Consider the following 12,947-nt stretch of genomic DNA (forward strand, 5'->3'; position numbering starts at 1 on the left):
TTTCGATATATTTTCAAAATGCTTAGACGCAATCCTATAATATAATATTGACAAAACTAATGATTTTTTTACTTTCATCTTTTAAACTATTATATTTAAAACATTAATTAAAAAAACTCATGTTATTGAGTGAAAATATTAAAAAAAACGACAGCGTTGATATATTTAAATTACTTTTTTATTATTTTTAACTCTTAAATATAGGCTATGATCACTTAATACCTAATAAAAACCCCAAAATTATTTCGCAGTTTACAGGCTAGGCCCGCATGCAATGTTCAGACATGAAGCCCAAATATATTGGTGGATCACAATTACTAACTTCGCTCAGCCCTAATATATTTCTTCTAATAGCGAGACATCTCTGCTCAGCCGTGAGCCCAGTTTAACGGAAAGAAGGAAAAAAAAGACCAAAAATCAACACTGAAAAAAGGTTTGACTTGAAAAAAAAGAAATTGATACATAACGATTTTGTTACAAGTCATTCTTCTATTCCTATGAATAATGATCTATAACGACTTTAGGATTATTGCCATATGTAATTGTAATATTTGTTTTGCTGAAGGCAGTGGTCTTCTCTGTTCTTATACTTATGTAGGGGTGAACTTTCTCTTAATTTAAAATTTTCACTTTAAAAAATAAAATAGAATTGAAAATAACAAGTAAAATAAAATAAAATAATATGATAGAATAAGCGTTGCGTGAACATGATTACAAGCAATAATCAACTTAAGCACGTGAGAATTTTAAGTGAATAATATTAACTTCTTACAATTGTGTTTTTTGTTTTTCAATCATAGAATTGCTTAGATTTGAAGTCATTCGAAGTGCATTAAATGAATTGGTAGGATATCGTGAAATTACTGAAGTCAATGGTCTTCTCTATTAAAATAAAAATAGCCTGTCAAGAAGCATACAGATAGATTCATATTTAATATGTTCTAACTTAGATCTATGTACTACATAAATTACGTTAATACTCTGTAAAAATCCTATTTAACTGAAAGATTAAACTCATTTGATTAAAAAAAAAAAACCAAAACTGGTAGCCAATTAACACGAGTAATCATTATCTTTAACTAAGTGAACAAAAAAGGAAAAAAAGAATGCTAACTCACTGATTTAAGAAACAAGAACAAGGGTGTCATTGGAAAATATTAAAAGAAAAACTCAATCCCTCATTTTAATGACATAAAGCCCAATACTATAATTTTGTGACCCTTATTTATATTTTGTCTTTCTTCCAAGTTCTTTATTATGTACTAATTGAATAAAGTCCTTTTCACCTGTTTCATGAAAAACAGGGTCTGAAGGTGTCAGTAAAAAATATTAAAGGCATATACATACACGCATTGTACATAATTAATTTCAAATAATTCAAATATCGTTAAAAAATAATACATAAAATTCAAACTGATATTTGGAAGAAAAAATAACAATTTTTCACAAAATTAATTAAAATTTATTTTTAAAAGTATAATTAACTTCTTTTTAAATAATATTAAGGACACAATATATCATCTTTATATTTTCAAAAAAATCTTTATTAGTTAAGTTAAATATTAAAAATACAGGAGTTTGATTTTAATATACTGTTGATATTAAAATATCTGCACTCTCAACAAATGAGAATTTATCCCGGATGTAATTTTTATATCAGTTAAATTAAGTAACAATGGTTGGTGTATATAAATTAAATATATATTTATAAATGTTTATGTGATACATTAAATGCATATTAATTAAATAATATAAAAAATATAAGTAAACGAATAAAAAATGATTTGCTTTTTATAAGATAATACTACAATTTCCGGAAAAATATATTCTTAATACTAAGATTCACGATGGGAATAGAATAAGGAGATGTCAGTATTCTTTCTCCTCGTTTTGACAAGAATGGTGAGGTTGAAAAGAATATCAAATTAAAAAAATACAATGAATTTTTAAGGCAATATTAATTTCTTTTGATATATAAAGCAATATTTTTTCCCATTATATCGAATAATATAAAATCTATTTTATCTTGTTCCTTACGTATATATTCTTTTAATTATTTTCTTTTTCACAAGCATAAAACTAAAGTTGGATAAGACAACGAAAGATGATGAGAATATAAATAAATAAATACAAGTAAGCTATGTATTTTATGCACGTCAAATAACCAAGTAGATGATAATATAAAATGTTTACAAATGACGATACTACTTTTATACAAAATTTGGTTGTTTTAAGAGCGATGACAATAAACAATATTTATTTAGACGAAAGCAACACTAATAATAATTTATTAGTAAGGATGATAATACTATTTTTATTTTTTATTTAAAAATTATATTTTAGTAAATGATAATATTTTTATTAAAATTTTGAAATATTTAATAATTTTTTCTTTTTAGATATAAAAACGTTTATTGTTGCTTTAATTATTTTATATAAAGTACTCTGATTTATTGTTATGGACATAAAAAATATTTAAAAAATAATAAATATTTAAAAGTGACAATAAATATTATTTTAATATACATATATTTTTAAAAAAATTTACTATTTCAACTTCAAGTTAACAACTAAGTAGTAGTAATAATAATAATATTTTAATTCAGTTCAACATAATTTTTAATGAAATTTTCATATTTAATTAATTTGCGGTAGAAATACTTTAAAAAAAACTTAAATATTTGTTCTCGGTTAGTCTTGTACTTCTCTTAAGATAAAATTTAAACTGAAAAAAAGAGAAATAAAATCAACCGTTAAAATAAAATGATCTCGTCATGTTAAATGCTGATTAACAAAACAAAACTTGTCATACTCAGCCTAACCATCAAAGAAGGTGCCTAAAATTCACGATGATTGAGAAGAGATTGTTTCTGGGCAAGGGCAGGGACACAAGTGTACTTTTACCCATAAGATATTTTTATATAAACTCTAGATATTTAAGAAGCCACTAAAATATCGGTTCTTCCTTTTCTGTCGACTCAATCGATATAATTTCAAATGTTTAAAAATTAACATCGTACGTAATATATATACTACAAAATATAAAAAAATCCCCTTAAAATTAAGTAAAATATTTTCGATCTTTTTATTATATCACAAAATTTTATATTTTAAAATTTAAACATATATACTTTACACCCCTAGAAAAATTTCGAAAACTTCATAGAATTTATATATTTATGTGCCCCACCCTCACGAACACACCAACTTACACTTTCTTTTTTATTTTATTTTTTTACATTATTCACATCTAAGAAATTATGTTTTATTCATTTCATTTATTTTATCTAGAAAATATATTTTTATATTTAATTCTTTAACTTTGAAAATGCTAACAAGTTAATGTTTTTGAATGCTTCCTTTCCAATTTTAAAAAAATAAGAATATTCAACATATAGATTAAAACTGTTCTGTTTTAATTTAAAAATAGAAAAATGAGCGACTAAAATAAATAGTTTTGGTTTACCAAAAAAAAAGAAAAGAAGAAGGAAACACGCGGAGGCAGGTACGAAGATTAACCGTGGTTTGAATGAGGGAAGGAATAAGAGGGTGGAACGGTTGGGTTAACCCTAGTTAAGAGAAGACATCCTCAGCTATATAAGATGCCATTAGGGGTAGCCGTTTTTCTTCGTGCTCTCTCTTCAAGGTGGATTCTCGATAATCCTCCTTTTCTTTTCCCTTTATTCCCTTTTTGTCCCTCTTTCAATTCTAGGGTTTCTGATGGCTTCTGCAGAAATTGAGTTCCGATGCTTTGTTGGTGGGTTAGCCTGGGCCACCGACAACGATGCTCTCGAGAAAGCCTTCTCTTCCTTTGGCGAGATCGTCGAATCGAAGGTCCGTTTGTTGCAGGGATCGGATCTGACACGATTCGGATTTGGATTTTCTCGATCCCATCTGATCTGTGCTCTCTGATCTGTTTTGCGTTACTTGATCTATGATACTTGTGTTACTATAATGATTCTTTTATTACTCACACCAATCGGTACGTTCATCTTCATCTTTGATTCAAAGGCGAAGATCGATCGGTTCTAATCTGTTTTTTTTTTGTAATTTCTCACTTTTATGCGAAAATTAGCCCGATCTGATGCGAATCGATGCTTTTTTCGTGTTTTCAGGTCATCAACGATCGTGAGACTGGAAGGTCGAGAGGATTTGGATTTGTGACCTTCGCTACGGAGCAGGCCATGAAGGACGCCATCGAAGGCATGAACGGTCAGAACCTTGACGGCCGTAATATCACTGTGAACGAGGCTCAGTCCCGTGGAAGGGGCGGAGGTGGCGGCGGCGGTTATGGAAGCGGTGGCGGTGGTGGAGGATACGGCGGCGGAGGGTACAGCCGTGGTGGAGGAGGTGGATATGGAGGCGGTGGCCGTCGTGAAGGTGGCTACAGCCGCAACGGTGGTGGAGGCTATGGAGGCGGCGGCGGCGGAGGATATGGAGGAGGTGGTTATGGCGGTGGAAGAGACCGTGGGTACGGAGATGGTGGGGCCCGCTACTCAAGAGGAGGTGGTGCTTCTGATGGTAGCTGGAGGAATTAAAAGTTGCGTTAATATAGGTTTTTAGCGGATGAGAAGGGGAAGGTTGTGTTGTATCCGTTGATTATGCCTTAGTGATGTTTGTTAGGTTTTGAAATATCCTTTATGGTTTGAGCTTCTGTTATGGTTTCGTGTTGCTATGGTTCTCGTTTTTGACCTCTGAATTTGTGTACTGGTTGTTTATAAACAATCCAACAAACCGTAGTCAGAAATTATGATCCTACTCATTCATGTTTTCTTATTCTTTTCTCTTAAATTTAAAATGTCCATTCAATCAATCATTTTCTAGTTAACAACTGAAATGGGATTCGCCGTGCCAGGGAAATACGTAATCTTAAAATCAATCAAGCCGGACAGGAGATGAGATATTATCTCCATTTTCTGAAATGCAATTTTTTTAGAATATTTCAAACAGGAGACTTTCAGACACAGATCGCCAAAATTAATTTTGTCAACTCGGATAGGCATATAAAGATGTTCAATTAATTTTTTTTAAATTTTAGTGTTGAATATGTTTACAAAATTTAATTTTAGTTTTTTTAAATTTTATTTCTTCAAATGCAATAGTTTTAAAAAAAATTGTCTTAATGTACACTTCTTACATACTAAAATCCTCAAACTATCACTAATTCAACTTTTTTTTCGCTTCTGATCAGTCGCTCGTTTTTTTTTTTTTTTTCATTTTAAACACTTGAACAAATATTATCTCACTATAAAGTTATATGAACATCACACACAAATCATCATATGAACTAGTAAAATTTATATAAAGATTAAAAAAATTATTGAATTAAAAGGGCAAATTAACAAGTAAAACGATTTTAGAATATTAAAAAAGAATAAAATTTTAAAAAATCAAACACTTAATGTATTTTATATTGTATAAATAATTACTATTTTGGATTTGAAGTTTAATTTGACTTTAATTAAATATTTTATTAAGTAGATTTTTCAATTAAATCATAAAATTGTTTTTTAACTAATAAATATAAACATTTAAACACCCATAAAATATAACAATAAAAATAAATTTTATTAATCATAAATATTTAATGTATATAATCTTCTAAATTTCTAACCCATTTAATTTTTCAATATTAATTCTTAAATAACAGTATTTTTTATGAATATTTTAAATATAAACATTTTAAAGAGTATTGTAAAAAGACCAATTTTAAGGTTTATATTTTTGAATTTTCATGTTAAGTAATTTTATACATTATACATTTATATATTAATTTAAAAATGAAAATATTTGATAATTTATTTTAAATTTATTCAATATAATCAATAGTTTATTATTATTAATTAATGTTTTCTTTTAAACATTTATAAGCTTTATGAAAATGAAAAAAAATATTTTTTTTATTGTTTATCATTTAAAAAATATAATACCCAACTCAAATACGGGCGAATCTCGTTCCCAGGCAGAACGGAGATCTCATGACAAAATTTTGAAGAGCGTAGTCATTCATAGAATTGGGGTTCAATCCTTCAATTCACCAACCAAATATTACGATTACACATGCCTACACACCCAGAGACAAGTTTTTTCTACCATTTTAAAAATAATTTACAACTATATTCTCTTTTTTTTATGCAATTTTCTTTATATATGACTTCAAATATCAAAAAATAAAAAACACCAATCAGCTGTGCCTGAAAAATTATGTCAAATCATTTCCGTAAAGGTAGGAATTGTGTTTAGAAATTTGACGATACTAATAAAATTTGACCTGCCTAATTAGTACATAACTTTAATTTTTAAATATGTTGAGCAAAGTTTGATTTTTTATTGTGTGTTTAGATATTTTCTTGAAAAATAAAAAATCTGCTTTAGCGATTTTAGTCTCTCAAATAAATTAAATTCTGGATACACCGGTCACGCCATAAAAATGTCTAATCAATTTCTTATGAGATTTGTAAATTTAAAAAAATGAAATCTAAAAACTATCATAAATTGAAAATTTCCCCTTTTAAGAAAGTTAACATAAAACAGTCTCGTTTTAGGCGATTTACGCACTAGATGATTAAGTTAACAATCATGAATTATAAATTATAAACCTAGATGCTTAATAATATGAAGGAATCAATGTGCACTGATTTCTTGGTAAGGGACAGACAATTAACAATAGGAAATAATAAAGTGAATCCATTGAACAACTCAAGGGAGTGATTTTCACGATAAACATCGAGCATGGAAAAATAAATGAAAATCTAAAACTTGTTTACCGGTTACGATATTCTATTCTCGAGGCTATTAGGATTTTCAATGGGATTTTTTGTACCTAAAACTGTGACAATGCCTGTAGACATTATGATCTAAACAACTAGCTGGCGGGAGCCGGCAAAGAAAATGAAAGATGGTAATTTCTTTTTTATAAGAAATAAAAGTAAATAGTTTTTATATTTTTATTATAAAAAATAAATAATAAATTTAAGATGTATTAATTATTAAATTTTATTATATTCTTTTTTATTAATATTATTAAATATATAAATTACTAACTATATTATTTAATATTATGAATATTTTTAGAATAAAATTTATATTTATAAAAAAAATATAATATATTTAATGAATTTTTTAATTTTAGTGATTTAATTTTTCATTTTTTTAAAAAAAGACTGGAGAGAATATCTCTTATAATTTTAATCGGAATCAGTTAAATTTATAAATTAAAAAGTGAAAAATATGATAATAGTGTGTGGGGAGATGAAATTGGCGGGCGGGGCCCAACAAATGGCAATGAACGGAGGGGCAGTGGCAGATTCACGTGTGAATGTGATGAATTCAAATTAATTGGTCAAAAGTTTAACATTATCTATCATAAATTCATGATTGCTGCCGTCTCCTGTCTGCTACTGTCATTATTCCCATTTGAAATTACCATACTGCCCACAGTAGATTTTTCCTATAGAAAAGTATTTTTATAGTTATATATAATAAGTACTTATTTAAAAATAAAATTATTCCATTTATCGTTAAAGAGTAGAGAATGGTAATCCCTAATTAATCCGAAAGTCAAGAGTGGAGGGTGAAAGAAGTGACATTGAAGCCTGCGCTCGCCGCTTCTCTACCTTTGACCGTCTCTCTCATTCATAGTTATATTTTCATTCTTCGTTGCCAAACCTCACCAACACGCGCTGTCACTCTCTCCCATTCGCACTTGCAGTTGCATCAACCCCATCTCCCTCTTCCTCTTATAATTCAGATCCCAATTCCCAAATCCCCAGTTCAATTCGTTCCGATTAATCAATCCAACACGCGCGCGTCCCATGTCTTCCCCTTCGGACCCCATTCCCATTCCCATCAACAGAAACAGAAACAGAAACAGAAACAGATTACCTGATTTTCTTCAGAGCGTGAAGCTCAAGTATGTCAAGCTCGGATACCACTATCTCATCTCACACCTCTTCACTCTCTGTCTTCTCCCTCTCATAACCATCATAATCATCCAAGCATCTCAATTGAACACCCACCACCTATGGCTTCACCTCCAATACAATCTCCTCACAGTCATCGCTTTCTCCGCCATTATCGTCTTCGGATCCACCCTCTACATCATGACCCGACCCCGATCCGTTTTCCTTCTCGATTACTCCTGCTATCGCCCCCCTCACCACCTCCGCGTCCGCTTTCAACAGTTCATGGACCACTCCAAACTCACCGGGGACTTCAACGACTCTTCCCTCGAATTCCAGCGCAAAATTCTAGACCGTTCTGGACTCGGCGAAGAAACCTACGTCCCCGAAGCCATGCATTCCATCCCCCCCAGACCCTCCATGGCGGCTGCAAGAGAAGAAGCAGAGCAGGTCATGTTCGGCGCTTTGGACAATCTCTTTGCCAACACCAAAGTTAATCCCAAGGACATTGGAATCCTCGTCGTGAATTGCAGCTTGTTCAACCCCACGCCTTCCCTTTCAGCCATGATTGTGAACAAGTACAAGCTCAGGGGGAACATTAAGAGCTTCAATTTGGGAGGCATGGGTTGCAGTGCGGGTGTAATAGCCGTTGATCTTGCCAAAGACATGCTTCAGATTCACAGCAACACTTATGCGGTTGTGGTGAGCACGGAGAACATAACCCAAAATTGGTACTTTGGGAACAACAAGTCCATGCTGATACCGAATTGCTTGTTCCGCGTTGGTGGGGCTGCAGTGTTGCTCTCCAACAAGGGCTCTGATAGAAGACGCGCCAAGTACAAACTTGTTCATGTGGTGAGGACCCATAAAGGTGCAGACGACAAGGCGTTTAGGTGTGTTTATCAGGAGCAAGATGATAATGGGAAAACGGGTGTGTCTTTGTCTAAGGATCTAATGGCAATTGCTGGTGGGGCTCTCAAGACTAACATCACCACGTTGGGTCCCCTTGTGCTGCCCATAAGCGAGCAACTTCTCTTCTTTGTTACATTGGTGGTTAAGAAGGTTTTCAATGCCAAGGTGAAGCCTTATATACCCGATTTCAAGCTTGCTTTTGATCATTTCTGCATACATGCTGGTGGGAGGGCGGTGATCGATGAGCTGGAGAAGAACCTTCAGCTTCTGCCCCACCATGTAGAGGCCTCCAGAATGACATTGCACAGATTTGGTAACACTTCCTCAAGTTCAATTTGGTATGAGTTGGCTTACACTGAGGCCAAAGGAAGGATGAGAAAGGGTCACAGAGTGTGGCAAATTGCTTTCGGAAGTGGGTTCAAGTGTAACAGTGCTGTGTGGGAGGCCCTCACACATGTTAAACCCTCACCCAAGAGTCCCTGGGAAGATTGCATTCACAGCTACCCAGTTCAGATTGCTGCCTAGTCTTAATTATTGCCTTTTTCTTCTGTTAAAAAACGAGGTTCAATTCGTCTCAAATTGGCATTTATTTTCGAATTTATTGGGGGGTTTCTGGATGTTTAGAAGTCAGAGTCAGTTTTTCTGTTCGGAGTTGCCTGAACTTAACTTTTAGTATGATTGTATTGTGATTACACCATTATTTTGGTAATTCTTGTTCACAAGTCACAACACTGTTAATACTATCTATTTCTTTATCTTTGTTGTTGGTTCATACAGAGATCTCCGGCAATTGTTTTATAAATTTAGTAACAACTTTGCTGGAACTTTGGTGTACACGCACAACACAAAGCTTTCCTTGGGCAGATAATAAGTATTAATTTACACAGAATAAATACTAGCGTCAATTAAATGGAGCATTGTTATTCGTTATCTTATCCCAGTTTAGCATCCGAAAAGCAAGAAGTGCCTTGACCTAGATAAAGTAATAAAGTACTCTTATATTGTTTCAACATGTATTTTAAAAAGCCTCTTTGATGCATTCCATTTTTAAAATGCTTGCTTGGTATAAAACCACATGGCCAGCCATCGCAATGCTACCTCTTTTATTATTTATTAATTAGAATCTGTACATCTTTTTAAAGCTTTAATTAAAATGATCAAGGTAGATATTGTAATCTTTTTTACGCAAATAATTAGGAATTGAATCCTAATCAATATACTCAATCGACTGCGTACTGTGTTATCTGCCAACTATAGTTTGTAATGTTGGTTGATATGTTATTATTTAATTTCTAAAAAATTGGTAACATTCTTTTTCATTTCATTATTTTTTTAAAAATTAGTTCTACTCATCGTAACATAAATAATTTGGAAGCTAAAATAAGTAACGAAACACTTGAATTTAATGTGCGGTTGGATTATTGAATTGAACAGATGTCAGCGCTATATATGCAACCAAGCCATGATGTTTTAACACTTAATTTATATTTTCTGCCTCTTCTTTCAATCACATCTATAACTTTAAAGCAGAAACTATAGATACAGATGAAAATGGAATATAATGGAGAAAAAGTTTTAAACACTTTTCTTATCCAACGAGGTTAATAGTTGAGCGCATTTTGTGTTCCGCCACATGAAGTGTTTGTGGGCACTTACCACGTGCATGGTTCTCTTTGAATAAAATATTATTTTACCATCGTTTACAGTGTTTCAGAGAGAGAGAGAGAGGGAGGGAGAGAAGGGTCCTCTATCTTCTAAAACCAGATTAGTGCTCAAACAAATGTTTGACCCAAGAATGCGCTGAACGTGGATCTCTGGCTAATCTCGACCGTTCTTAGGGAGGCTGTTTAGAGTTTTTCCCTCATTTCATTTCTTTATGAGCTTTATATCCTATTAATTAGCATTAAAAATATTAATTTTATTAATCTCAAGCTAAATTTAACCATATTAAAAATAATATTTTTATAATAATGAAAATATTAGTCTGCTAATTATTTTGTACATATTATTAAATAAAAAGTTAATGTTAATATATTGATAATATAATTTTTTTAACATTGTCATCTAATCATAATTTATCATATTAAAAAATTATTAATTCATATAATAATTAATATAAAAATTATATTTACAATATATTTTAATTAGTTGATACTATAATTTTTTAGAATTCCCTAGAATTAAATTTATTAATAAATATGAATATGCCGCTGTATGATAAAATCCAGGTTCTTAATGGTAAGGACATCTTTCATCACAATTTTAAGGCACGTGGTTTCACTGTTATTTTGCATTTTATTTTTTAACTTAAGGTTGTATTTACGTTTGAATTGATGTAAATAAATAAAATGAAGTTGAATAAAAGAAAATATTTATAATATTTAATATTTGAATTATTCAAAATAAAATTCATTTTATTGTATTTCATCTAATACCTTTTTGCTGTTTCCTCCCCTCTAGTCTGAAGGTATACGATGATATCACTTTGCCTCCCTCAAATTCATCATCAAAATATATAATAATGCAACTTTATTTCACTCTATTTTGTCCCACCTTATTATATTTATTTCACTCCCCGTTAAATATCATAATGTAGTTTTTCTTAAATTTTGCTTGTATATATATAAATTCATTTTTTTAAAATCATCTTTTAAATCTCAACTTTTTCTAAATTTAAATAAATTATCAGTTTTTTATATTTTTAATATATTTTTCATTTATATTCAAATTAATTTTATAAACCTATTTATATTTAAAAAAAAATACAAATTAATCTAAGATATTAAAAAGAAAGGTAAAGAGTGTTATTTTTTTTAAAAAAAGAAAAATTGTTAAAATAAGTTAAAAAGATTAAAATTACATATAAGTTAAAGTTCAAGAGCGTAAAAATGTAAATAAATAAAAGTACTTATTATTTCACATATAAATGAGATAATATTAACATCTTTTTTAATTATACTACCGACTCCATTATCTATGTATATAAAATTAACGGTCAAAATTGTTTCACATTAAAGAATATTTCATTTACCCAGAATAAATTTTGGCTAAATAAATCTGAAATAAAGATGAATAAAGGAAAGATAAAGTATTTGTATTTTGGAAAAGGTAGGTAAATTTGATTACCAGCAAAGGTGATGAACGGGGAGCACCCTCGTAGAATATTCTAAGATTGAGTCTACAATGAAGATGCGTGTCTTATACTAATATTTCCCCCCTTTTCGGGTACAAATAGAAATAATCAAAGTTTGAATATTGACTGTTGGCAATATATTTATGGATAATTGGGTAATCGAAGACATGGACGTGGCTATTGGAATATGCAACAGCTTCTAAAAATGCCATGTTTAAACATTGGTTATTCAACCACCACAGCTATTACGTTGCATGTTTATTAGTGCTTCCTGTAATTAGAAGCAAACAATTAAGAAATTTCCTTTTGCTAAGTTTTGTAGACCAAAGACATTGGTAGGTTTCCGTCAAAATCCTACGGCTCGCAGATTATAAAACAAACAGCTGAATTCAAGGGAGTCCATGTATTTTTAGCTCATAAGAATACAAATGGTACTCATGAACTGAGGATGCTTAACAGAGTGTTCAATCTTTTTGTTAGTACAAACAAAATATAGTATCTTTCACGAGGGTTGTCGTCGTCTTAAAACTTAACTAGGTGGGTTTAAGAAATTATACAACATCTAGCACAAATACGAGTCAATGATTAGTATGTATGAACAAAACTTTTTTATTTTCATTATGAATTTCTGGAGATGAACAAAAATTTGTACAACTCAGTACTCGCACCCAGTTAAGCCTGATTTAGATGGGAAAATTTTGATTTAACTGGATTTGTTATCTGTTTGATTTTTCCAATAAATAATGGTGTTCTTGATTTTTTGTTAACACGACTTCGATGATGTCGGTACTGGGCTCACCCAAATCCTTTCCTTTATGTATTGGGCTGGACTTCTTTGAGATTTTGCAAAATAATTTCACGATGTTAAAAAGTAACGGACAAAAGAGGCTTACATTTCATATTTTAACCTATTTATAATTTTAGTTGTTCATATTTAATTATTATATTTTTAATATTAAAATTAAGCCCCTCATCTCAAATTTTGTCTAATAAATAACAAG

The 12,947-nt window shown here is 30.6% G+C and overlaps 2 protein-coding genes across 9 annotated transcripts; both read left to right on the forward strand.

Moving 5' to 3' along the window:
• The first annotated feature begins 3,636 nt into the window (after window positions 1-3,636).
• LOC113864454 (glycine-rich RNA-binding protein 7-like) lies at window positions 3,637-4,820 on the forward strand. 8 transcript variants are annotated; one of them, XM_027498173.1, is made up of 3 exons: window positions 3,641-3,834; window positions 4,116-4,320; window positions 4,363-4,820. In XM_027498173.1, the coding sequence occupies exons 1-3, from the start codon at window positions 3,721-3,723 to the stop codon at window positions 4,536-4,538; spliced, it is 495 nt and encodes a 164-aa protein (XP_027353974.1). In that variant the 5' UTR covers window positions 3,641-3,720; the 3' UTR covers window positions 4,539-4,820. The 8 variants fall into 8 exon arrangements, with proteins under 8 accessions (XP_027353972.1, XP_027353974.1, XP_027353975.1 ...); XM_027498174.1 differs by having other exon boundaries at window positions 4,116-4,287; window positions 4,330-4,820; XM_027498176.1 differs by having other exon boundaries at window positions 4,116-4,275; window positions 4,348-4,820.
• A 2,860-nt stretch (window positions 4,821-7,680) lies between these two features.
• On the forward strand, window positions 7,681-9,338 carry LOC113864969 (3-ketoacyl-CoA synthase 4-like). Its single transcript, XM_027499243.1, has 2 exons — window positions 7,681-7,835; window positions 7,872-9,338. The coding sequence occupies exons 1-2, from the start codon at window positions 7,815-7,817 to the stop codon at window positions 9,336-9,338; spliced, it is 1,488 nt and encodes a 495-aa protein (XP_027355044.1). The 5' UTR covers window positions 7,681-7,814.
• The last annotated feature ends 3,609 nt before the right edge of the window (window positions 9,339-12,947 follow it).

The sequence above is a fragment of the Abrus precatorius genome, unplaced genomic scaffold, assembly GCF_003935025.1.
Source record: "Abrus precatorius isolate BTA unplaced genomic scaffold, Abrus_2018 Scaffold4, whole genome shotgun sequence".
Lineage (NCBI taxonomy): Eukaryota > Viridiplantae > Streptophyta > Magnoliopsida > Fabales > Fabaceae > Abrus > Abrus precatorius.